This window comes from Saccostrea cucullata, unplaced genomic scaffold (genome assembly GCF_032062105.1).
Source record: "Saccostrea cucullata isolate Sc308-1 unplaced genomic scaffold, CSIRO_AGI_Scuc_v1 ctg212, whole genome shotgun sequence".
NCBI lineage: Eukaryota > Metazoa > Mollusca > Bivalvia > Ostreida > Ostreidae > Saccostrea > Saccostrea cuccullata.
The window spans coordinates 6173-31839 of NW_026928197.1; the positions used below are offsets into that span (position 1 = coordinate 6173).

At 35.3% G+C, this 25667-nt stretch overlaps 2 protein-coding genes across 2 annotated transcripts; one reads left to right on the top strand and one right to left on the bottom strand.

Moving 5' to 3' along the window:
- Positions 1-916: 916 nt before the first annotated feature.
- Positions 917-15671, top strand: LOC134276742 (uncharacterized). Its single transcript, XM_062759017.1, has 6 exons — positions 917-980; positions 1076-1151; positions 7752-8192; positions 8353-8526; positions 8834-9010; positions 15124-15671. The coding sequence occupies exons 2-6, from the start codon at positions 1097-1099 to the stop codon at positions 15396-15398; spliced, it is 1122 nt and encodes a 373-aa protein (XP_062615001.1). The 5' UTR covers positions 917-980; positions 1076-1096; the 3' UTR covers positions 15399-15671.
- A 4069-nt stretch (positions 15672-19740) lies between these two features.
- Positions 19741-20632, bottom strand: LOC134276743 (uncharacterized). Its single transcript, XM_062759018.1, has one exon. The coding sequence runs from the start codon at positions 20398-20400 to the stop codon at positions 19750-19752; it is 651 nt and encodes a 216-aa protein (XP_062615002.1). The 5' UTR covers positions 20401-20632; the 3' UTR covers positions 19741-19749.
- Between the last annotated feature and the right edge of the window lie 5035 nt (positions 20633-25667).

Sequence of the window (25667 nt, forward strand, 5' to 3'; positions counted from 1 at the left end):
TGCGTTTGCAAAACCCTTACTTATAAATTATTTACTTTACGGAAAATTAAAAAGTTTCTACCATTGCATACGAGAAAGTTATTTTATAATGCATTTATTTTGCCATCAATTTTATATTGCCTTTCTATTTGGGGTAACTCTCCTCAAACTCACATCGATAGAATATACAAACTTCAGAAACGAGCAGATAGGATTATTTTAAATGAAAAATATGATGCACCTTCAATGCCCTTGTTTAACATTTTAGGCTGATTAACAGTATACGAACTTCTATATTTACAGAAAAGCATTCTGATGTTCAAAATATTTCATCATATGTCTCCGGATTATATGAATGATTTTTTTTGAATTTCAAAGTTCTGGATCATACATGTTACGCTCAGAGACAAATTCAGAACTTCGTTTACCAAAATATTTTTATTCAAAAATTCTTTACAATATTCAGGGGTTATTATCTGGAATGAGTTGCCTATTAGTATTAGGAATTCCCAGTCCCTTTCAATATTTAAAAGTATTGTTGAAATTTTTTTACTTATGAAACGTACTGGTTCTACATAAAATTTATGTTTTCCTTTCCTTTCAATGAAATGTCAATATTTAATTTATTCTGTTTTAACAAAGTGTTTATATTTTATTGTTTCATGTTTGTAATTATTGTCTTTATTGTATAAAACATTGTATATATGTTATAAAGAAGGCCCTGAGGAAGACTAGTGCTTGCACTAATCGGGTTACCTTCTGTAAATAAAGTATTATTATTATTACATTATTAATATTATTACTTTATGATGCTTCAATCCTGAAGTCTTTTATCAGGAAACAAAAAAACCCATTTTAGTTCATTGATCGTGAAATACTTAGGTTTGTTTTAATTTTTAATATTCATACATGCTGAAGGTTTTCTTCTGTTTTAGAACTTTTTCTAATGGAATAAGGCAACTTATGCCCTGTTCACACGGAAAGTTGAATTCGAATTAAACGTAAGTTACTGTATCAAATATTCTTTACACTAGTTGCAGCAAATCAGCAGATACTTTTATTGTCTACATATGCCTTTCTTTGATTGTGATTTCAGAGGGGAATTTCATGGTTAAATATGAAAGAAGAAATGATAGCAGTGGTGTTTTTCCTTCTTTTACCATACATCAGAGGTAATATAATTTAGGAAAAATTTAAATAAGATAATAAGAACCCTCTTTACACTGCACACTAAAAGAGTTTTGATTCTATGGTATTTTTCTGCAGTTAGAGTGATCTGCCCTTAGATCTTAAGTCTAAAAAATAAAAATTTACAGTATATTTCTCAATTTGTGATCACTACAAGTGTTAAGATTTTAAAAGATTTTAAAAGGCCAAGATAAATGAAATGACATGTAATTAACATTCATTTTCTCTATGGAAGTAATTAATACTGATTTTTATTCCTTATTGTATTTGAACATTTTTCCTGGGAGTAAATGCCGTATACCATACAGTAAAAATTAAATAAATAAGCACAATATTAACACTTTTATGAAATATATTTTTTTAATGTCAAAAAACATTTTATAATGGTGTAGAGAGGGTCCTTAAGCCACTGTAACTTTTCCGAAACGATGAAAACATAAATTATGATCTTCAACAATGCAGTAATCATTTCAATAAACTAGTGATCAGAATACATTCTATTTTAACTGTTTGTGAAGAATTTGCATTTTAGAAACGTTAAGTGTTACTCCCTCTGTGAATAATAAAAAAATGGTTAATTAGATATTTCACTTTCTTTGGAGAGATTGTTTTTATATTGTACTTGCCACACTACTCTTAATCTCCATTAACTTAAATCACTAAAATGAGTATTGCTGTAAACACAGGTAGTCCCGTCTTTGAATTCGCTAGCCAAGGGTGACGATCTGCTCTTCTCTATTTACAGGAGTTTTCATATTGAGCCTTTTTATACTCCGTAATCGAAATACGGGGTTATATAGTTTTTGCTCTGTCCGTCTGTCTGTTAATCTGTTTGTCTGATTGTCCGTGTGAAAAGAGGAGATGATCGTCACCCTTATCTAGCGAAGATGAGGAAGTCCACACTACAGTTTTGACAACACAAAGTCACATACATGAAACATATGGAGATAACGAACAGTATTTAAGATCGAAATTCCGAAAAACAATACAAAATAGGAGAAGAGCAAACTCGGACCTCCAAAACATTAGAGGTGGGATCAGGTGCCATGGACGAGTGAGCATCCCCTGCCTACCGGTCACACCCAATTAACGTGTGCTCCTTGTCATAATCGGGAAATAACGGGAAAATCTGTTGTCAGTTCAGTGTATAAATGTTTTAGCGATTTAAATTTAAGAGGACTACTACCAAAACGACAAAATAAGCATCCCACTAAAATAACCCTCTAGATGGTAAGTCACACAATCAGAAAGATGAACTTTAAAAATGTTATTTAGAAAGAAGAAAACAAATTTGTTCAAATGATTTTTTAACAATTAGGATAATCACGTATCGATCTCATGCAATTAAAACCCAATAAAATATTGTCCATATATATATCAATATGAAAGTTCACTCCCTTCAGTTCCACACTATACGCCAAACCTCCGGGGCTGTAGTCCTCGGCTGTTGTCGATTCAGTTGGTGCTAAAATATTTACTCTCCTTATAATCCGAAAATAATTATTTACTCTACGTATGGCAATATTATTGTACAGGTATACTTGGTTTTCATTGAAATATCATTTAGTCATGTTTAAACATGACTTTTGGGCTCAATTTATGATATAAACATTTAGATATTTTCAATATCATCGTTTTTTAGCTCACCTGAGCCGAAGTCTCAAGTGAGCTCTTCTGATCAAAATTTGTCCGTTGTCTGTCCTCGTTGTCGTCGTCGTTGTTGTCGTAACCTTTTCACATCTTCATCTTCTTCTCAAGAACCACTGGACCTATTTCAACCAAACTTGCTACAAAGTATCCTTGGGTAAAGGGAATTTACGTTTGTTCAAATGAACCACCACGCCCTCTTTCAAGGGGAGATAATTATGAATAAGTGAAAAATTAATGGTATTTTTAAAAAATCTTCTTCTCCAGAACCACTGGACCAGAAAAGATGAAACTCATTTGGAATCATCTTCAGGTAGTGTAGATTTAAATTTGTTCAAATCATGACCCCCGGGGCAAGGGTGGGGCCATAATGGCCGATCAAAGTTTTGCATAGGAATATATAGGAAAAATCTTTAAAAATCTTCTTCTCAAGAACCATTGGGACAGGAAAGATGAAACTCATGTTGAATCATCCTCATATAATGTAGATTCAAGTTTGTTCAAATCAGGACCCCGGGGGCTAGGATGGGGCCACAATGGCCGATCAAAGTTTTACATAGGGAATATATAGGGAAATCTTTAAAAAAAATCTCTTCTCGAGTACTACAAAGCCATTATTAGTGATATTTATATGGAAGCATCCTCAGGTACTGTAGATTCTAGTTTGTTTAAATCATAACCCCCAGGGGTAGGGTGGGGCCACAATGGGGGATCCAAGTTTTACAAAGGAAGATAAAGGGAAAATTCTCAATATCAGAAAAGCTATGTTAAGTCATATTGACATGTAAGCATCCTCATGTATTGAAGATTTAAATTTGTTCAAATCATGAGTATACCCTTTGGGGTAGGGAGGGAAACAATGGAGAGTCAAATTGAAATTATTACAAAGCAATATATACAAACAAAATGATTTAAAGAAATCTATAAAAATCTTGTTCTCAAGAACTTCTCAAGAAGTTATATGCAGAATTGATATGGAGGCATTCTCAAGTAGTATTAGAATTCAAGCCCCCTCCACCACCCCCTCAGTAAACTTTTTAATATTCTGATCTGATCTGTGCTTTTTCCTAGCCGATGTGCTCAGGTGAGCGATGTGGCCTCTGGGCCTCTTGTTTACAGTTGGCATAGATACCAAATCGCTTACAATACTTTCGGTCGATTACTTCCGCTTCTTCATTTAAAAGAAAAAAAGTATATATACTTTTGTATATATAAGATATAGAATCAGACTTTATATGTATAGAGTCGTCCGCTTGGCACAGTGGTTGAGTGTTTGCTCTAGATCGCAGACAAAAGAGTTTATCCTTATGTCGCGGGTTCGAAGCTCACTGTGAGGCATGGAAACCGTTTCTTCGGATAAAACCGTATAAATCAAAGTCCGTTGTAACAGTAGATGCTGGTTCGAAAAAGATCCTCACTGTTTCCTGAGTGTCGAGCATATGTCGAAATTTGTAGCTCTCCATATGAGTGAAAAATTCTCGAGAAGTACGTGAAACAACAAACAAACGATCAAACACAAATGTGAAGAATTTTGTTTGTCTGTTTGTTATTTAACGTCTCTCTCGGGAATTTTTCACTGATATAAAGACGCCACAACTTACCGGTGGAGAGCTGCAAATTTTTTCCTATGCTCTGCACCTACGACAGGGAGAAATCTTCTTCGTGCCAGCACCTACTGCAACATGGGACCTCGGTCTATAGGGTCTAATCCTAAGGACCGGTTTCCACGTCCCAAGTGGGATTCTAGACCGCAACGTACTGTTAAACAGGTCTAGACGATTTCCAAATATGGAAGTCAAGAACGATAACCGAAAGTTGCTATAAATGGACATCAAGTAAACGCAATTATTTTTCTGACCAATCAGACTACAGCATTTTAACACACCCCAAAACATATTTTAAAAGAACAAAAAGAATTAACACGTGCTTTTGTTTTTTCCTCAGAAAGACATTTTCAACAAAAAATCTGTAGAAGTGAGACGAAAACTTTTGAAGAATAAGGTATTCCCCTACGGAAGCCTGTTGAGGCCACTTTAGAGAGAAAAATATTTTTTATTTAAACTTTGCGTTTAATCGCAATAATCATTGCGTTTAAACGCAAAACACTTTGCGTTTAATCGCAATAATTATTACGTTTAATCGCAATAAATATTGCGTTTAATCACAATAATTTTTTGCATTTAATCGCAATAATTATTTGCATTTAAACACAGTAATTTGTTGCATCGCAATAATCCTTCCTTTTTAGGATTCATTTTGCATTTAACCACAATGATTCAGTGCTGTAGTTTGAAATCAAACATCGGCTAGCCAAAAACTGTTATGAATACTATGATCTGATTCTATAAAGAAGAACCGTTTGGTTCTGTGTCTTGTTGCAAAATGTTGCAGTGTATGAGATTTGAAGTTGGCATCCTAAGTAAACAACCAGAGTTTCTTAAACCTGTTAGAATCCAACAATTTTAAAGCAGCCGTTAATCAATTCCTTAGGTATCACAGCAAATTAAGAATGTTTCAGTGGTATTAATAGCCATATCAATTTGGTAGTACAAATCGATCAATCTGTTTTCATTTTATTTATTTTTGATTTCATATGATTCCATCTCCTAAATTTTCATGTTCTCGTGCCTACTGTATGTGATCAAAGGAAAGGTTTTGAATATACAGGAATATAGACATCTATACATTCTAAAGCTTTGTTTCATTCTAAGGTTGTCTTTGTTTTTACAGACCGTCACCTCTTTCTCCTCTTTAAATCCATACCAATGATTTAATCATTCGGAAAATGCTTGTTCAGAAGAATCTGATTCTATAATGCTTAACAATACACAATTCTCCTCATAGGTTATGTACAAAAGAAAAAAGAAACGAATATCAGCGTGGATCCATTGCACTTTTCAAAAATCGATAGAAATGATTGCTTTTAAATACAAAGATTATTGCGTTTAAATGCAAAAAATATTGCGTTTAATCGCAATATTATTGCGTTTAATCGCAAAAGTATTGCGTTTAATCGCAATATTATTGCGATTAAACGCAAGAATTATTGCGATTAAAGGCAAAAATATTATTGCGATAAAACGCAATATTATTGCGTTTAATCGCAATCTTTTGCGATTAAACGCAAAGTGCTTTGCGTTTAAACGCAACGATTATTGCGATTAAACGCAAAGTTTTGCGATTAAACGCAATAATTATTGCGTTTAAACGCAATAAAAATATTTCTTTCTCTGAACTGGCCTCAACGGGCTTCCGTATTCCCCACATATTTACCGTGAACAACCTTGACATTTTTATCTCATGATAGAATGTAATCGTTCAGTACAGAGGTATAGATCGCACCAGCAAGTTCCTATCACATTCAATTATAACATAAACCAGAATATATCATATGTTGGTAAATATAATTATGCTTATCCGCCGAATACTAAGCTATGCAGACTTAAATGAGTACAAGTTTGGCTTTCCAGAAAGCCTGAAATGTTATCTCTTTGGCTTCGTTAATGTCACAGAATAGACAGTGAAATGTAACTTTTTCTCAGCTATTACATACACTGTATTTTTCTATACTATTCCTCCAGGGAAGGGGAGTGGCATTTTATCTGAACAATATTAGATAAAGAAAATAAGAGTTAAAATCCTATATTGTGGATAGGAAGGAAATATCTTTTTATTTGGGGAAGCTGTATATTCATTGCGCACAAAAAAGTGCGCTGTTTTCTTATTATTTCTCCATTCTCCTCCTGGCCCTGAAAGTAAGATGATCGAAAAAAAAATTGTTTGCAAGATAAAAAAAAAATCATTTTATGCATATATATGCATATTTGTTCTGCGAAAAGGTCTGTTGATTATGCATTGTATATCATTTGTTAAGTTTTTATGGTCATTGAAATTAAAATAATTGTTTGTTTTCTCATTATGGTAATTTTTGCCCTTTCCGCTGCCCATAGATATCTATTCGATAAAATTTTTATGTCAGGCTATAAAAACTGAAAATTTTCCGTATTTATATCAAATTTTTAACGTAAGTTAAACTTTTAGGATTGCTACCTCCTAGTGACAGATTTTTTTAACCCACTTAAAAGGTATTCTAAGCTTTCAAGTCGTGTTTGTCCACGGTAGAATTGTCATAAATATTATATTATTCCCAAATGCGCTTAAAGTTTACAAAAATTTTGTTCTAAAAAAACATTTAAGCAAAAAACTTATTAACCACGTGTTTTATTTATTTTCTCATGGGTTTGTCTAAATGCTTTTATCTGATTGGTCAGAAGGACTAGCTCCTTGTTTATTCTGTGTATTAATAGCAATTTATGGTTATCGTTCTTGACTTCCTTATTTGGAAATCATCCAGACCTGTTAAACTTTGGACAAGATAACCTCCTCAAACACCCTCGCTAATGTCACACCTGAACGCACACACAGGTAACTCACTGATTAGTACATGCAAGGGTGAATTTTAAAATTACATCAAATATAGCTAGAAATACTGCATAATATACTCACCACGGTATATTATGCTAAACTTATACAATATAACATTTGTGCTGTCCCATTAAACTGTGTCTTGATAACTGAACAGTTCTGCCGGTAATGACTCATTATCTATTGTTATCTGTCGACTGAATTTGTTTGTATAGAAATCTGGGTGCTAATAAAGAGGTTTTTGAAGGAGTAAAATTTGCAAAAAAAATAAAAGGAGTACTCAAGGGATCAAACTAGTGATTGTTACATACAGCATAAAAAGAAATCATAAACTGACGGTAGAATGCACGTTCATGTGCACTGGGAAATACAAACTTTTAATCTATTTCAATCTGTCTCCATAGTGACAAATAAAAATTGATAGATTAAAATTTTAAGAACGATTTGTATTAAAAAAAATTGTAATCTCTTTGTGATGGTTTTGTCTTAACGCTTTTCTTTTTATCCTACAGCTTCCGCAATCATCGAAGTTTTGACAGAGGATGATACGCAATATATCAAGCTTAGTACGCATTGTATCACTGCAGCAGAAAGATCATTCTTCTCTTTTGAAGTCAAGGCAAAAAATGATGCTCACTTTGCCTTAATGAGTGCGGATGACGACAACGAGCCTCTGTATGAAATCGTTCTTGGAGGATGGACAAATACGAAGTCGTGTGTTAGAGTAGAGAAGCAGGGTACATGCTACGGTACAAAACAAGCCCAAGTTTTACAGGAAAGCAGCTTTAAGACATTTTGGGTGTATTGGCTAAATGGTAACATCACCGTTGGTTTAGGAAATATACGTGATGGAAATGTATTTTTGAAATATTATCACTCTACTCCATATCCCGTGAATTACTTTTCTGTAATGACCGGCTATGGTTCAACGGGACACTGGAAATTTACAAACGGTTAGTTTTAATGTATTCTTATAAAACCACGAGATAGCAAATTCTAAGCAGAGTTGTGATAAATAAATATTAAAATGAATTGTGATAACGAAAAATAGAATTTTACATATTAGAAATACTGTAGTCCATTATTTAAAAAAAAATATTTTTTATTGAAAAGATGTTCGATGCAATTTTGAGGTCTTTAACAATACCAAAGTTGTCGAGAACAACACAAATTGCCATGGAACCGTGAAGTATGAGTGCGACCAAGGGTTCTATCTTTACAGTGGAAACATACAACGCACCTGTTTAATGAACAGGACATGGTCGGGAGAACCCCCTCATTGTAAACGTAAGAATATGTAATATTTCAGCTAAAACTATGAAAAGAGAGAGTTCTTCCTCACATGGGTTCGTCCCTGGGAAGATCAGGAATATTATGATATTAATCAGTTAATCTCTTTCGGTAAAAATATTGATTAATGAATAGTATAGAAAGTAAACAACATGAATTATTGATTGTATTGTAATTTACAAAATGGTTATAAAGTGTCAATATTTTTTTTATCAAACATAATCAACACATCAATTTTAACATACCCCATTTTATTTGAACCGTAACATAGTCAGTGATAAGATAACCTTAATTTGTGTTCTAGGAATTTTGTGTCCACAGCTTTCGTCGACAGCCTCGTACACAATTCAACACCAGGACACCTATGCTGGGGGGAATGTCACTGTCGCGTGTTCTAATAACTTTCGACATTTCTCGGGTCACCTGACCAGGAAATGTGCATTAAGTGGATTATGGGAAGGCGAGGAACCTGTGTGCTTTCGTAAGTTTCAGACAGGAGTTTGTGGTATACCTGTTTTTGAATATATGCTTGAATATCTATATACTATAAATTACCCTTTTCTCTAAATTACAACACCTGGATAATGATTGTATATTGTTTTATGCCCCTCTCGGGAATTTTTCCCTCATGTGGAGACTCCACTACTTGCCGGTGGAAAGCTGCAAATTTTCTCCTACACTCGGCACGCATGGCCATTGAGCAGAGAGGGATCTTTTTCGTGCCAGCACCTACTAAGACACGGGACCTCTGTCTCATCCGAAAGACCGGTCTCCACGTCCCACATCCGCGATGATTTATCCGCGACGTAACGACAAATTCCTTACTTCGCTACTCTAGAGCAGTACCTGGGTGATGAAGACCTATTGAATTCCTTTGCCCTGAAACCAGAGGAGGAGGAGAGGCTGTCCCATATTTTAGGCGTCACATTAAGTCACCCTGAACTATTGCCTTCCTATCTGTTGTATACTGCGACGACACCATCTTTGAAAATCGCCGGATTTCATTATCGAAAATCTGCGTTTTTTATTTCATTTCCGACAATTTTTTTTTCATCCGACACTTAGAAACAAATTTAGACAGGATTCCGTACTGTTAAAACATGCGAAATAGTAAAACAACAAAACGGAAAGAAATATACACATGTATCGTACAGCTGAAGCAAAATTCTCTCGCTCTCAAGTGTTCTTGCTCTTCTTCTTTCAACTACAGTCCCTCTAAACAACTAGTCGTCAATATAGTTGACAATGAAGATCCTAGAGCACACATCTTAAAACAAGAGGCCCAGGGGCCACATCGCTCACCTGAGCAATTGGCTAGGAAAAAGCACATATCAGATCAGAACTGAAAGTTTACTGAGGGGGGTGGGAGGGGGCTTGAATTTTAACCCCCCCAGGGGGGTCATGATTTGAACAAACTTGAATCTACATTACCTAAGGATGATTCCCTATAAATATCACTAAGCATGGCTTTGAATACTTGAAAAGAAGATTTTAAAAGGCTTCCTTACATATTCCTATGTAAAACTTTGATCGGCCATTTTGGCCCCATCCTACCCCCGGGGGTCATGATTTGAACAAACTTGAATCTACACTGCCTGAGGATGATTCCACATGAGTTTAATCTTTCCTGGCCCAGTGGTTCTTGAGAAGAAGATTTTTAAAGATTTTTCCTATATATTCCTATGTAAAACTTTGATCAGCCAATTGGCCCAACCCTACCCCCCGGGGGTCATGATTTTTGAACAAATTTAAATCTACACTACCTGAGGATGATTCCACATGAGTTTAATCTTTCCTGGCCCAGTGGTTCTTGAGAAGAAGATTTTTAAAGATTTTTCCTATATATTCCCATGTAAAACTTTGATCGGCCATTTTGGCCCCACCCTACCCCCAGGGGTCATGATTTGAACAAACTTGAATCTACACTACCTGAGGATGATTCCACATGAGTTTCATTGTTCCTGGCCCAGTGGTTCTTGAGAAGAAGATTTTTAAAGATTTTTCCTATATATTCCTATGTAAAACTTTGATCAGCCATTTTGGCCCCACCCTACCCCCAGGGGTCATGATTTGAACAAATTTGAATCTACACTATCTGAGGATGATTCCACATGAGTTTCATTTTTCCTGGCCCAGTGGTTCTTGAGAAGAAGATTTTTAAACATTTTCCCTATATATTCCTATGTAAAACTTAGATCAGCCATTTTGGCCCCACCCTACCCCCGGGGGTCATGATTCGAACAAACTTGAATCTACACTACCTGAGGATGATTCCACATGAGTTTCATCTTTCCTGGCCCAGTGGTTCTTGAGAAGAAGATTTTTTAAAAATGCTATTAATTTTTCTCTAATTCATAATTATCTCCCCTTGGAAAAGAGTGTGGCCCTTCATTTGAACAAACTTGAATCCCCTTTACCCAAGGATACTTTGTAGCAAGTTTGGTTGAAATTGGCCCAGTGGTTCTTGAGAAGAAGATGAAAATGTGAAAAGTTTACAACGACGACAACGACGACGACGACAACGACGACGACAACAACGACAGACAACGGACAAATTGTGATCACAAAAGCTCACTTGAGCCTTTGGCTCAGGTAAGCTAAAAACCTAAATAAGTAAATTTATGAATATTCGAACCATTTGTCCTTTTCTGTTTTCACTTAATCAAAGAATTAGAAAGGCTAGCTAAACAATGATTCCATGTAACCGACAATGGTTGTGTCAATATCGTCTTTCTTTGCATGGCTTGTAATTACCAAAATTTAGAAGAACTTGGTTTCGATTTAATTTATAACATATACTCACAATTCCCTTTATATCAATCTTCTTTAAATAAAATTCTTCAAGATCATATACATATTACAAAATCAATAGTTATGGGAGACAATTATTATTATTATCAGATTATAGTTAACCTCAAGAGAAATTCTGGGTAAATCCAGGATCCTGGATTTACACAATGCATTTCAGTTTAGATACGCGCCGATAACTCGATAGATTAAATGTTAACAAGAGGCAATATTATCCTTGTCACATGATTATATATAACCAATAAAAATGCTCTATCGCGACATTTCACCAATCACGACGAAGAATGACACTGTACAAAATAAAAAGAAAAGAAAAGTTTATTATAAATATTATTATTTGTACATTGTTTTATAGTTTTCCTTTCTAAGAGAAAAGTTAAAGAAAAGTAAATATACTCATTAATATCACGGCGGAGAATCTACGTCATCGGACGGGATTAGGACACACAAAAATGGAGGACAAATGCTCCGCTTCGACGTAAGAAGTTGATATTTTTGCATTTATAAAGAATGAATATTAAATCAGTATCCTGCCTAAAGTATGCCAAAGAACGTCAACTACAATAGACAATGTACGTTTGCTCGTGATAGAATCTTATTGTTCCAAACACTTCGACACAGTTTGAAAACAAGTGAGAAAAAACCGGGATGTGGGGTACACATTTTTAAAATTCGATCAATTATTCGCATGTCCAGATGTACTAGACATTTTATTCTTCCGCGTTTACACTAGAACTAATATTTTTTAAAAATCCTGATTTTTAAAATAGTTTATTATGCTTTAATTATCCAAGAAAAAAGTATAAATCATTTTGTTTTCAGAAATGATGTAGGGCACACCAACACTAAAACGGATATGGGACACACAATAAGTTACTTTCAAATTGAAACATCGAGCATTCACATCTTAAAGTTTCCATTTAAATGACTGCCATTTGATAGTATATGAACAATAACCTGTACAACTCATCTTTGTAATACTCATCCAAATACTTGATTCCCTTGGTTTGCTTGTATCCATACAAAAATTATAAGTTGAAAACGCTGGTCTGATCTCCAACAAAAGCTTCCAACATGAATTTTAAATTTTGACTTTTATTAAATTCCATGTAGAAATTTACAGGTGTTCACTTCTGCAGATCCATAGAAAGAGGGGGGGGGTTCGAAGTCCGGAGATTGTGTTTATTTTATGATATTTCTATTTAAAGTTTCACGACATCCGCCCCCCCCCCCTTGGAAAAAAAACACCCCCCCCCCAAAAAAAAAAAAACAACACACACACACACACACACACACACACACACACACCTGTACAAACTCACGAAATAAGTTTTTTTTAGCTTTGTCTTACTTTTCTGCTTGTCAAAATAGTTTTGAGTCAGAAAAATCTTTAATTGGAATTCCCTTGGTTTGCTTGTATCCATACAAAAATTCAAATATTATAAGTTGAAATGGCCGGTCTGATCCTCAACAAAAGCTCATTAGCTGCCAAAATGAATTTTAAATTTTGACTTTTATTAAATATCATATTGAAAGATACTGGTATTTACATGTGGGGATCTAAAAGGAGGGTTGAAGTCCGGAGTCTATGTATATGATTTTACGTACTCTACGATATTTTTGTGTTAAGTAACACGACCCAGACCCAATTAAATACATATAAAATAGCTTTTTGAGGTTGATTGTTTAATTTCTTTGCTTGTAAAAATATTTTGGAGTCAGAACTTCTTTTTCTTTCTGATTTTGTGTGGACACCCCCCCCCCTTCGAAAAGTTTCTGTATTTGCATATTCAATGTTTGTTTTTATTAGATCTTTGTAGGTAAGACTCTAGTATGTCAGCTGATAGGAAGCGGAGATTAGGGAATTTTTCTTATGCTCAAATATTTGCAACAGCTGACAAACTTCTTTCAAAATTCTAATAGTTAATTACCGACTCCATATATTTGAGAAAAAAAGACAAAATTGAATATTGTACTTCGAAGTTAACATCATCGTATTGATTGAAAAAAAAATTATTGTTTTATTATGTGTCTTTCCTGATATACTTTATTTTATCAAATAAAATATACAACATGACTATATGAAGATAGTCATGTTGTATATTTTATTTGATAAAATAAAGTATATCAGGAAAGACACATGTATGAATCAGTGATTAAATATTACGTACTCATAAAGCAGTTCATGTCATCTTATTTACATTCGCTGGAATATTAGCCAAAAGCAATGATAGGAGCCGGCTTAAGTAAACATTACCAGCCGTATAAATTGGGATTTTTTTGTTGTAAAAAGTACTTTCGTAGCTATACATAAAAAAGAAATAATGTCAGGCTCTTTTATATGATAAGGTTTGAAAAGGGGGGGGGGGTCATTATCAGAGAAAAATGACAGCTAAAAACCTTTGATTGGCACCCACGAAAAGACAATTTTTAACTTCAAGTTTTGTTTTGGCCCTGCCCATCACTGACAACCACTTTCATACATTCGATTTCTAATATTATGTTCACCTGAGTGCAAGCTAGGAGCAAATAAAATAGTTTTCCAAAACTATTTGTTGCAATTTGGAATTTCCCGATCAATTTTTAGACCACTGTGTAGGGAAAATAAATTCTTATTATCACCTGGAAGGTCAGTTGTTGCAAATATTTGAGCATAAGAAACGTTCTTGATCTCTTTCCCATATTAAAAGACATGCTAGTGTCAAAGATCTTATTAATACCAATTTGCAGATTTAAGAACTTTTTCGGGGGGGGGGGGGGGGGGGGAGTCCACACAAAGTCCAAAGAATTTTCTGACTCCAAACTATTTTCCAAACTATTTTGACAAGCAATAAAGTAAGCAACAAAGCTAAAAAAAACTTATTTCGTGAGTTTGTATGTGTGTGTGTGTTTTTCGTGTTTTTTTTCGGGGGGGGGGGGGGGGGGCGGATGTCATGTAACTTAAAATGGATATATCAATAAACACAATCTCCGGACTTCGACCCCCCCCCCTCCCTCTTTCTATGGATCTGCAGAAGTGAACACCGGTAAATTTCTACATGAAATTTAATAAAAGTCAAAATTTAAAATTCATGTTGGAAGCTTTTGTTGGAGATCAGACCAGCGTTTTCAACTTATAATTTTTGTATGGATACAAGCAAACCAAGGGAATCAAGTATTTGGATGAGTATTACAAAGATGAGTTGTACAGGTTATTGTTCATATACTATCAAATGGCAGTCATTTAAGTGGAAACTTTAAGATGTGAATGCTCGATGTTTCAATTTGAAAGTAACTTATTGTGTGTCCCATATCCGTTTTAGTGTTGGTGTGCCCTACATCATTTCTGAAAACAAAATGATTTATACTTTTTTCTTGGATAATTAAAGCATAATAAACTATTTTAAAAATCAGGATTTTTAAAAAATATTAGTTCTAGTGTAAACGCGGAAGAATAAAATGTCTAGTACATCTGAACATGCGAATAATTGGTCGAATTTTAAAAATGTGTACCCCACATCCCGGGTTTTTCTCACTTGTTTTCAAACTGTGTCGAAGTGTTTGGAACAATAAGATTCTATCACGAGCAAACGTACATTGTCTATTGTAGTTGACGTTCGTTGGCATACTTTAGGCAGGATACTGATTTAATATTCATTCTTTATAAATGCAAAAATATCAACTTCTTACATCGAAGCGGAGCATTTGTCCTCCATTTTTGTGTGTCCTAATCCCATCCGATGACGTAGATTCTCCGCCGTGAATATATACTGTAGATAACGAAGCATTCTTATTTGTTTTCGATAGGTTGTAAATGCCCTTGTTCATTGACTGGTCAGCAGAAGTTCAACTCATCAATAGAACTAGAACAAAAGATTGAAAAACTAAAAAAAGAACTAACAATCCTTAAAAACTCCACAAATTCCTTTTATCGAAAGAAGATCTCTGCTCCAGACAATCGGCCTTCATCCGCTGGACTTGGATATTTGTTTGGTTATGGTGTTATTCTTTTCATTATGTTATCTTTGGTGATTTCAGATATGCCGAAATGGTACCGACATATTCGATTTGGAGCAAACTGAAACTTTTTCAAACCGGTTTTTATAAACACCATAATCAAAACAATACTTTCATTTATAATTTATATATTTTTCAAATCTAACCAAAAAGGAAAATGATTGTAATTAAAATGCCTACTGTAATCGCCCTTAACAAAACATTCACCTGCGTGTATATAAGGGGGGAAATGTTATATCTATTTAATTTTAAGGTTAAAGAATTGAAAGAACTGGAAAATTCAAAGTATCAGGTAGAGTGCCCTCCAGCCGTTATAATTGTTTAAGTGGTAGAAATGCAGTTATCTCGAAAGAATAAGCAATTCAGAATGGCAGTATCTGTCATGGCTTTATTTTGTTTAAGATAGGTTATTACATAATAAATCAATGGTATCAAAACAATGGACAATGATCAAGTATTATTGCAAGTGTCAATGAGTAGGCGCCGATCCTCAATCTGGCATTTGGCGCCTACGGTTTGCAGAAACGGAGCCATATGGTGCTGACAACCCTGGAGGGTAAACAGAAGTTGCCAGCGATGGCTTGTTGCAAAATTCTGCCAAGTGGATTGCTGTGCACGAATTTCGAGACTGCAATCCATCCGCCAACAAGTGGCGGACAATTTGGCAAACAAGACATCATGTCTTATGCAACGCAATGATTCTCAAAGCAATTCAAAAACAATATGCAGGGTAGCAACAATGAATAATGTGGCAAAGCAATATAACACAACATATCAAAGCATCAAAAAGCATAACTGGGGGGAGGGGAGAGGATAAGGATGCAATGCAACTCAGTGCAATTGCGACTACTATCATGAATATGGGATGGTGTGAGGGTTTCTTTTACAAGCCATGCACAGATACTGTGTTTTATGGGAGTGTGGGGAAAACCTTTTGACAGGAAGTCAGAAACTTGGACAATGCCGTTTGAATTGTAGTTGTAAAAATAGAATTTCCAATATCTGATAAATGAACACAATCGAGGAATAATTTGGGCTGATCAATTCTAATATCAGGGTAACGAATGAGGGCCCCATTTAACTTTTGCACAACAAAGCAACCAATGGAATTATTGATTCTTTTTCTAGATTTCTCTGCAGCTTCGCTCGAAATCATGTAACGCCAATATTTGCGAGGAAGTATATTTGACCATACAAGAAGAGTGTTTGGTAATTTTTTATGAAGGGAGGCTAATAATGATTTCATGGCTATTTGTAATTTTTTAAGGGACTGAATGCCAATACTGTTGCCACCACAGTGAACTATTAGAACTTGAGGAATGATTTCATTATGGCGATTTAACAAACTAGCAATGTGTTGATCGAGTTGCTCCCATTTTAGTCCCCCAGATCCGGACCAGGTTACATCTATGTTTAAGTGCTCCAGAGACAAGTTTTGGCCAATTGGTGAACGTGTGCAGTAATCTTCAGCTCGTCTGATGATGGAAGATCCAACAATCCATACCTTGCAGCGAGTTCCTGCAAACTTAGCTTACAGTTAGTAAGACTGACTATCTACAAGACTACAGTATTAGGGCGAACATATGACTTAAAAGCGTTGGATTTCCATCTACCCATGGTTTTGATTTCTTGCTCTGGAGTACCTTGCATATACAATGAAGTTGCAGCCCCTATGCGAAATGAATGGGATTTGAATGTTGATACATCAAGTTTGAGGAATGATAGAGCTTTCTTTAGTATTTGATTGAATTGATAGTAAGTCAAGGGTGAGCCATCCATGTGGCACAGAAACTGTGATGTTTGAGTTTGTGATGGTCTATGGGTCGCGTACTCTAGAATGTTGTGGAATAGGACTTGATTTTGCTTTGTACTGTTAATGTGCATTGTTGTGCCCTTGCCATGCTGATCTGTTTTAGTTTTCCCTAATGTGATCTGAATGGATGATTGGGATATTGATACATTTTCTATTGATAATGGGGAACTGTGGGTATTTGCCCTAGTGGTGGTTATTTCACCAACTCGAAGTAAAGCAAAGAATGCGAGCCCATATGCTGAGGAGAACAGTAATTTTTCATAATAATTGCGACACACATGTTGCAGCGAGTCTATTAACTTGACTAATAGGGGAAATGTTATCGGGCTTCTTGAATCTTTTCTATGTTTTAGTTGTTTAAAGCCATTTAGTATTTTCTTGACTATGAAAAATTGGCATGGGTCTGGGAAATTACCAAGTTTTATGTTGAAGCTTAAGCCAGCTAGGTAGGTTTTGGCTGTAGAGTATGTTGTCCCCTTTGAGGATAGGTTAGCAATATAGTTAATGAATTGGTCTATGGGAGGGGGCCATACTTCCGTTAAGTTAAATTTTTTTCTAAATTGTGCAAATGAGTCAAGACCTTTCTGGTATATTTCTTGAGTGTTATGAGAGACTGATGCTGAGAGTAGCTGTTCTACTTCCTGCTCAAATGGTTCCAGAATTCCAGAGGAACTTGGCAGGGATAATAGTCTGCGTGGGGGGCCAGCTTCCTGAACTTTTGCCACTGAAAACGAGATATGGCATCAGCTATAGAATTAGAATGACCTGGTACATGTTCGCAGCGGACTTGGATATTGTATTTTAATATTTTATAAAGAAAAAGCCTGAGGAGGGACATAACTCTTGGTGACTTTGATGTTTTTTGGTTGATTATCTCGACAACAGCCATGTTATCAATATGCAAGATTATTTTTCTGCCTTGTAGTTTGTGGCCCCATATGTATATTGCAAGGGCGACTGGGACTAACTCCAGATAAGTCAGATCTCTACAATCGTGTTGTGACCATTCTGAAGGCCATTGTAGGTAGGACCATTGTGTACCAAATATGACCCCACACCCAAGTGAACCAGAGCTATCCGAGGATATGTGAATAGTGTCTTTATCTGACCAGTGAATATCTGGGAATACAGTTGTGCCATTAAAGTCGGACAGGAACTCGAGCCATATATCTACATCTTCGCGAAGTGCCCTTGAGATAGTGATATAATGGTGTTGTTTACATCCCTGTGATAGGCTGTCATAAAATCGCCTACAAAAGGCTCTCCCTGCAGGTATTGCCTTTGAAATAAATGCCAAAGATCCAACTAATGATTGCATTTCTTTAAGAGTAATTTTGCGACGTGAGGCAACGTTTTGTAGTTGGGCTTTAAGGGCGTCGACTTTATCTTTAGGGACAAATATAGTTTGGGTGATGGTATTAATCCCTAACCCTAGAAATGTTAAACATGTTGTAGGACCTTCAGTTTTTTCCTCTGACAGAGGAACGCCGAGTGTTTCACAAGTTATGTCAAATGTTTGCATGAGGTTTTTGCACACAAGGGTGTTTGCAGGGCCTGCAAAAAGGAAATCATCGAGGTAGTTTACTAATGTGTCAATATTGGCTCGATCTTGAACAATCCAATGGAGGGCTGTTGCAAATTTTTCAAATGTGGCACATGCTATAGAGCAACCGAATGGGAGGCACTTATCGAAATAATAGTTGTTAAAATAAAAACCAAGCAAGGAAAAATCTTCGGGGCGAATAGGAAGGAGTCTGAATGCGCTAGAAATGTCTTTTTTCCCTAACAAAGCTCCCTTGCCTAGTTCTTTTATCATTCTTACTGTCGAGTCAAATGATGTATAATGAACGGTGCATAGATCTGGGTCTATAAAGTCATTAACACTATTTCCCTCCGGTGCAGATAAGTTACAAATCATACGCCACCCCCCTTGCTTTTTGGGAACAATGCCTATTGGGCTACACTTGATATTTGACATGGGGATATTCTTGAACGGCCCAGCTACTCTACCTAATTTAACCTCTTGATCAATTTTTTCTTGGAGCTGCTGCGAATTTGTTTGTGCGGATTTCATGTTTTTAGATTTTTGATATTCCCGTATACCCGAATAACAAATGTTGAAACCATATTGAAAACCATTGATTAATTCATGAGCAATATGTTGCAAGGGGTAGTCTTTTAGCATTGATTTTAGGATGTTAACGTTGACTGGGGTTGGGGCCAAGTCCCAGAGGCCTTGGTTGGTTTGGGGGGAACCCTCTACTCTGAAATCTGCTTGGGGGCTGGCGGGGATGTTCGGCTTGGGATGGGCGAAAGTTTTCTGTGCGAAATGCCTGACTGTTGTGCCAGCGGCAGTTTATGAGTGGGTGATTATTGGAGCATTTAATGCAAGCGTGTTGATAAGTGCAGTATGGTCTTCCACATGTGCCTTTGTAATTGAAGTCAAAGCATTTTGGAGATTTAGATGTATAATTTGGGGTTTGCTGTGATAGGGTGTTGTGGCCATGTGACACATACAAGAGCCATAATTCTGCGTCGACACACCCCCAGTCGAGAGTATGGTTCCTGGAGCGCTTTAGTCTAAACTGTATGTCATAATTGAGTCAGTTTAAGTTTGATGATCGCTGTGCAGCAGTGCGTATGATGTTAATGTATTTAAGGATTGATTGAATGTGTTCAGGGAACTTAGTCAAGTAAATGCTGCTGAAAATGAGGAAAGCATTTGTCCATGTTTCGATTGAAGTTATTTTGATTTCCTTATGCTTAGCCTTTAACACTAATTCGCCAGCGACAAATGCGAGCTGTTGCTGGGGCTCGTCATTTGGTTTGAGAGGAAGTAATTTATGCAAGTGAATGAATGCATTATCATATATGTTTTGTCTCAGGTTATCTGGGACATGCACGCCCAATGCGTCTGAAACGCTACATAATGAATTTGGTGTTGTTGCACTTGAATTAGATAATGTATTAGTGCTGCCTGAAGTACCTGTAGAAAGCATTGTTGGCGATGCCTCAAACTCTGAGGGGTCAGGGATGTCTATTACTGAGGAAGTTGTAGGCTGATTTGATAAGGCTGGAGGTATGGCGTCAGGAGTGACCTGGTTCGGTCGATTCACGGTGCTTGCAGCAGGGGTGACCTGGTTCGGTTGAGTCACGGTGCTTGTAGGCCTGGATGCTTTGGCCTTTTTGGTGGCAGCTTGAGCTCGGCCGGGCCTGGCATATGGAGACTTTGTAGTCCTTTTTGCACGGAGCATGTTTCGATGACCGGTGGAACGATACCTGTACAATATAGTAATCCACGTAATGGGTTGCAACTTGGAGGTGATTTTTCTGTCGATGCTGTCTGATCAAAATCGTCGAGCGGAGAGGATGTGTGCGCAAGCGCATTTAAGACTTGTGGCTATTTTGGAAATTTGGTTGAGGACAGGGGAGTTATCGCGCTTAGGCTATTCTTCTTCGATAACTGGCATTTACCGCACATGGCGGTATATGCAGTTATTTATGCCGTATTATTACAACGTGTCGATTGCAGTCTTATCTTTTCATCGTAAAACTCCAAGCTTTATATGGTGTCACTGGACGCATTTACATGAAAATAAGTAAATCAGATGCGCATTAACAACGTAAATCAAAAAATCAATATGACAATGAGAAAAAATTGAGATTGAACACTCTTCGTTATCTCCTTATCCTTCTACTGAATAAAAGAAAAAAGAGAAAGAACTTCCGTGATTAACATATAATTTACCTATAACAACACATTTCAGACGGAATAATTAATTTCGATTTCATTAAATTTGACTCAGAAGTTTAATCAATAAAAGATACTGCTAAGTTGAATTTCCAAAACTGCATCATAGAAAAAAAGATCAAGAGTTGTATTGAATATCATGATACGATCAGAAAGTTATGACTGCAAGTTAATAGTTTGATAAATAAATAAAAAAAATAAAAAGCTTTGTCAGACCCTGTGATGTCTTTTATTTCAAGTTCACCTTTATTTATTGATTCGACTGAATGGAAGTAAGTTTGATATTTCTTTGTCAATATCTACAGATCTATATGTCGAATTAGAGACTAAACAAGTGTTTTCTTCTCTTGTGTTTTTGAATACGTTCTGCTTCATAGGAATATAAAGACAGACCGGCTAATGTGCCCAATTAGTGCCCATGGCAACTCAAAACGTTTTAAAGACTGGTGTCCAAAGACTTCATACACATTTTAAGTTTGGGAGTCAGGTATTCTTTTTTCATCAACCTTGACATTGACATTAAAACCTACACTTGTACACTCTAAACAAGCTTTCTTCACGACAAAATCAAAACTATACATTTTTTACATAGACAACTGCTTTCTCAATGAAAATGGAACTCGGAAAGTTTTGCATCTTGAGATAGGTCATCAAAGAAAATCACTTTGTTAAAAATCACCCTGATTCTACCTAAAGTATCCTTGGGATAATATTAAAAGGAAACTGGAGTTCCCCATCGACACCTTTTTGCAGTCTTTGGAGACCAATTCTTCCTTCAAAAGTTTGAAATTCGATGGGCACTAATTGTGCTCCTTTATTGCCGACCTGTTTTAATATTTCTATGAAGCAGAATCAGAGTATATTTTTTTAAAAAACTTTACATGACAAGAGAAAAACACTTGCTGTGGGGTTCAACTCAACATTTAGATACAACGATGACGTATGATCAAGTAACATTAGTTACTTTAGTTCATATGTCGACTCGATATATCCCAGTGAACTTTAAATTAAAGTCACCACTGAATGTGCCACAACTGTTTCATATTTGGAAGTTTTACTGCATATGGAAGATGAAGGCCAACTGAAACTCTCCTGTATTAGAAAAGAAATGATTTCCTCTTCATCTTTTCCAAAGTGAACTTTCCGTATTTGTAAAGTAATATTCCGCTATCACCTATTTATGGTATTGCGGGTAAAACGTTGCATTATTATACTTTTTTGATATTCTTATTCAAAAAGTTTGTTTTCTTTTTCTAAACCATGTCATTCCTGTTCGATAAAATATTATTCCCATTCGATTAAATGTTATTCTTGTGCGAAAAAATGTTATTTCTGTTCGAAAATTCATCACCTTTAAGTTGTTATTCTGTTTGAAAATATATGATTCTTATAATTCGATAATTTTTTCATTTGTATTCGATAATAAAATGATTTATATTCGAAAATCATGTAAAACATGTCGTTCCTATTTAATTGAATTTACCACCAGTTCTAGTTTTGTCATATTTCCCAGAATGCAATTATTGAAAAAGAATAAGAAAAACATCGCAGAGAAGAGATAAAATTATGCAATAAGATTAGAAGTTTATCGAATAAGAATCGTATTTTTTCGAATAGAAATGGATGCTAGTATGTTTTCGAAAAACAACTTTATTGCATATAAAGCAAATAATAATCGAACAAGAAAGATAAAATTATCGAATAGGAATGACAAAATAGGAATCACATGTCTTCTAGTGGGATAGAATAGGAAACGCATGTTTTCGAGAAAAATGATATGATAATAGAATCATATTGAATTTGTCATATTTCCTCCAATGGGAATAGCAATTTTTAAAAAAAAAAATTTACAAATTATCGAATAGGAATACCATTGTATCGAATAGGAATCACATTGTATCGAATTAGAATGATATGTTTTAGAACAAGAATCTCATTCTCAAGGTTATGCTTATGAAAACAATCAATTTTTATTAAGTCGAGGCAGGCTACTGACAGATACGTTTTTTTTTTTACAGAGATTTCACCAACCTTGTTTAAAGTCAGCATTACTTACATGCTATGGTCGCTATCTTGATCTTTTTCATAATTATAACTTGTCATTGGATTCATTTTGACCGATGTGTTTCATTCTAAATCTAATTTTAGGCTTTTAATTTTTTTAATTTTTATACTGAATTTGACTAGATGGGATGTTCTGCCCACCTGATCAATAATTTATGGGACTCAATTTTAGACACTAGATTTCCAGGATTTTTGTTTAATGCCCTATCCTAGTTTTGTAGTTATTTATGGATTTTAGAAAGTATTGTCAAACATAAAGTTGTCATGCTTGAAGAAAACTGAAATCGTGCACTTATCAAAATGTACATAAATACGCGGGATGATAGGTTTATTTCTATCATTCTTGAAAAGGGAAAAATTGAAACCGAAAAATAAATATACTGATAAATCCCGTAAAACAACTTCCCTGTTCAAATAATGTTCAAACTCTGAGTCACGTGACAGGTGTGAACACATCCGTGTTCGAAAGATTGAATCTCACTCTTTGCCCCTTTTGTCTGCAATTTATTTTGTGTATTTTTGCTTAATAAATGCAAGTTTAATTCCTCCAGAGTGAGACTAATAATCAAATTACTCATAATACCCATAATGCTTTACGTCAAAAAAATTCCTGTTGGAAATATCAATCCAGCTTTATTACTTTTTTGTTTCATTTCTATCAATGCCATCAACATTTTAATTGAAATGTATTTGAGAAATTAGTTAATAATGGAAACAGGTAATAAATACGTATACGTTTACTTGACATGTGTAAATTCTTGCAGAATTTCTAATATATTTGTGGTGTTGATTGCTTCAATCTGATATGGGTTATCTATACCTTTTAAAGTTATCTTTTACATAATTTACATCTTTTTGAGTGTCTTTTAAATGGCGTCATAATTTCTTTTAATTGTCTTGCATATGTAAACGCGATGTCTAATTCTCCAATCTTTTCTTACTTATGCAGCAATTTACCTTCATCACCTGTATACAGGGTATTACTTTCAGTTGATTGGATACGCAAGAACATGCTCTACCTATGTACAATTTCTAAAGCAAGATAAATCATTGACAAACAAGTTGATGAAAAAAGAGTATCAGAAGTCTCTTTTAAAGTCATCATTTCGTAAGTTCTATTATCGATACAATAACCTTGTCAGCAAATACAATTCATCATTGAGTCAAATTCTGACTGACGTTTTCATACTAATTGTTAGTGGTTGGTAATTTCCATCCTGCGTCGATACGATATATCCTAGAGAGTTTGAGATAAAAGATATCACAGTGTCTGTCACACCTGTTTCATACTTGGATATTTTACATGAAAAAGACGTTAATGGTAATCTAACAACCAAACTGTATGATAAACGTGATGACTTTAACTTTTCTGTTATATGCAAATTCAATTATACTTATGCAGCAATATACCTTTATCACCTGCATACGGAGTGTGTCTATCTCAGTTGATTCGATATGCAAGAGGATGCTCTACGTATGAACAATTTTAAAAACGAGGTAAACAAGAATATCAGCAGTCTCGTTTAAAGTAATCATTTCGTAAGTTCTATGGTCGATACAATGACATTGTCAGCAAATACAATTTATTATTAAGTCAAAGGCTGACTGACGTTTTTCATACTAATTGTTAATCTATTATCTATACATTGAATTGAAGATGGATTTTTCTGTTATTTCCCGATCATGACAAGGAGCACACGGGTGACCGGTCAACAGGGGATTCTCACTCCTCCATGGCACCGAATCCCACCTCTGGTGTTTTGGAGGTCCGTGTTTGCTCTGCTCTGCTCCTACTTTGTAATGTTTTATGGACTTTGATAATGAATACTATTCGTTATCTCTATATCCTTCTTGAGCTTGAATAATGTTCTTTATCTTCATATTTCATTTCAAAACTTATCCAATAACAATGGTAATTTCCATTCTTATGTCGACACAATATATCTTGGTGAGCTTGAGGTAAAAGATACCAAGATTCTGACACATCTACTTCGTATTTGGAAATTTGACTTGAAAAAGACGCTAATGGTAATCTAACGACCAAACTCTATGATAAACATGATTACTTTAATTTTCTATCGTCAACTTCCCTTTCTTATGCAGCAACAATATCTTCATCACTTGCATGCGGACTATATGTATCTCAGTTGATTCAATACGCAAGGGCATGCTTAAATTCATCATTTCGTAAGTGTTATGGTCGATGCAATGCCCTGTCAGCAAATTAAAATTATCATTGAGTCAAGTGCTGACGTTCTTCATGTTAATTGTTAGTCTATTATTTATACACTGAATTGACGACGGGTTTTTCCGTCATTTCCCGATCATGACAAGGAGCACACGGCGGGGTGACCGGTTGGCAGGGGGTGCTCACTCCTTCATGGCACCTGATCCCACCTCTGATGTTTTGAAGGCCTGTGTTTGCTCGGCACCTACTGTTTTATGGATTTTGATCTTGAATACCGTTCGTTATTTCTATAATTTCACTTTTAAAAGACGGCCCTATCATAAGGCATGGATTCTGTCATGAACTAAGAGGATAAATTAAACTATTATTTGTTCGACTGCATGAATTTATATATACCCTTTTCCTTTTACAGGTCTCCTTGTCCTTAATTTGGTTTTCCTTATTTTAAATAGTAGTAAGGAAACCGACGTTCAATTCTGTACTTCAAAATTGAAAAAACAAACCTTTAAATGCTATTT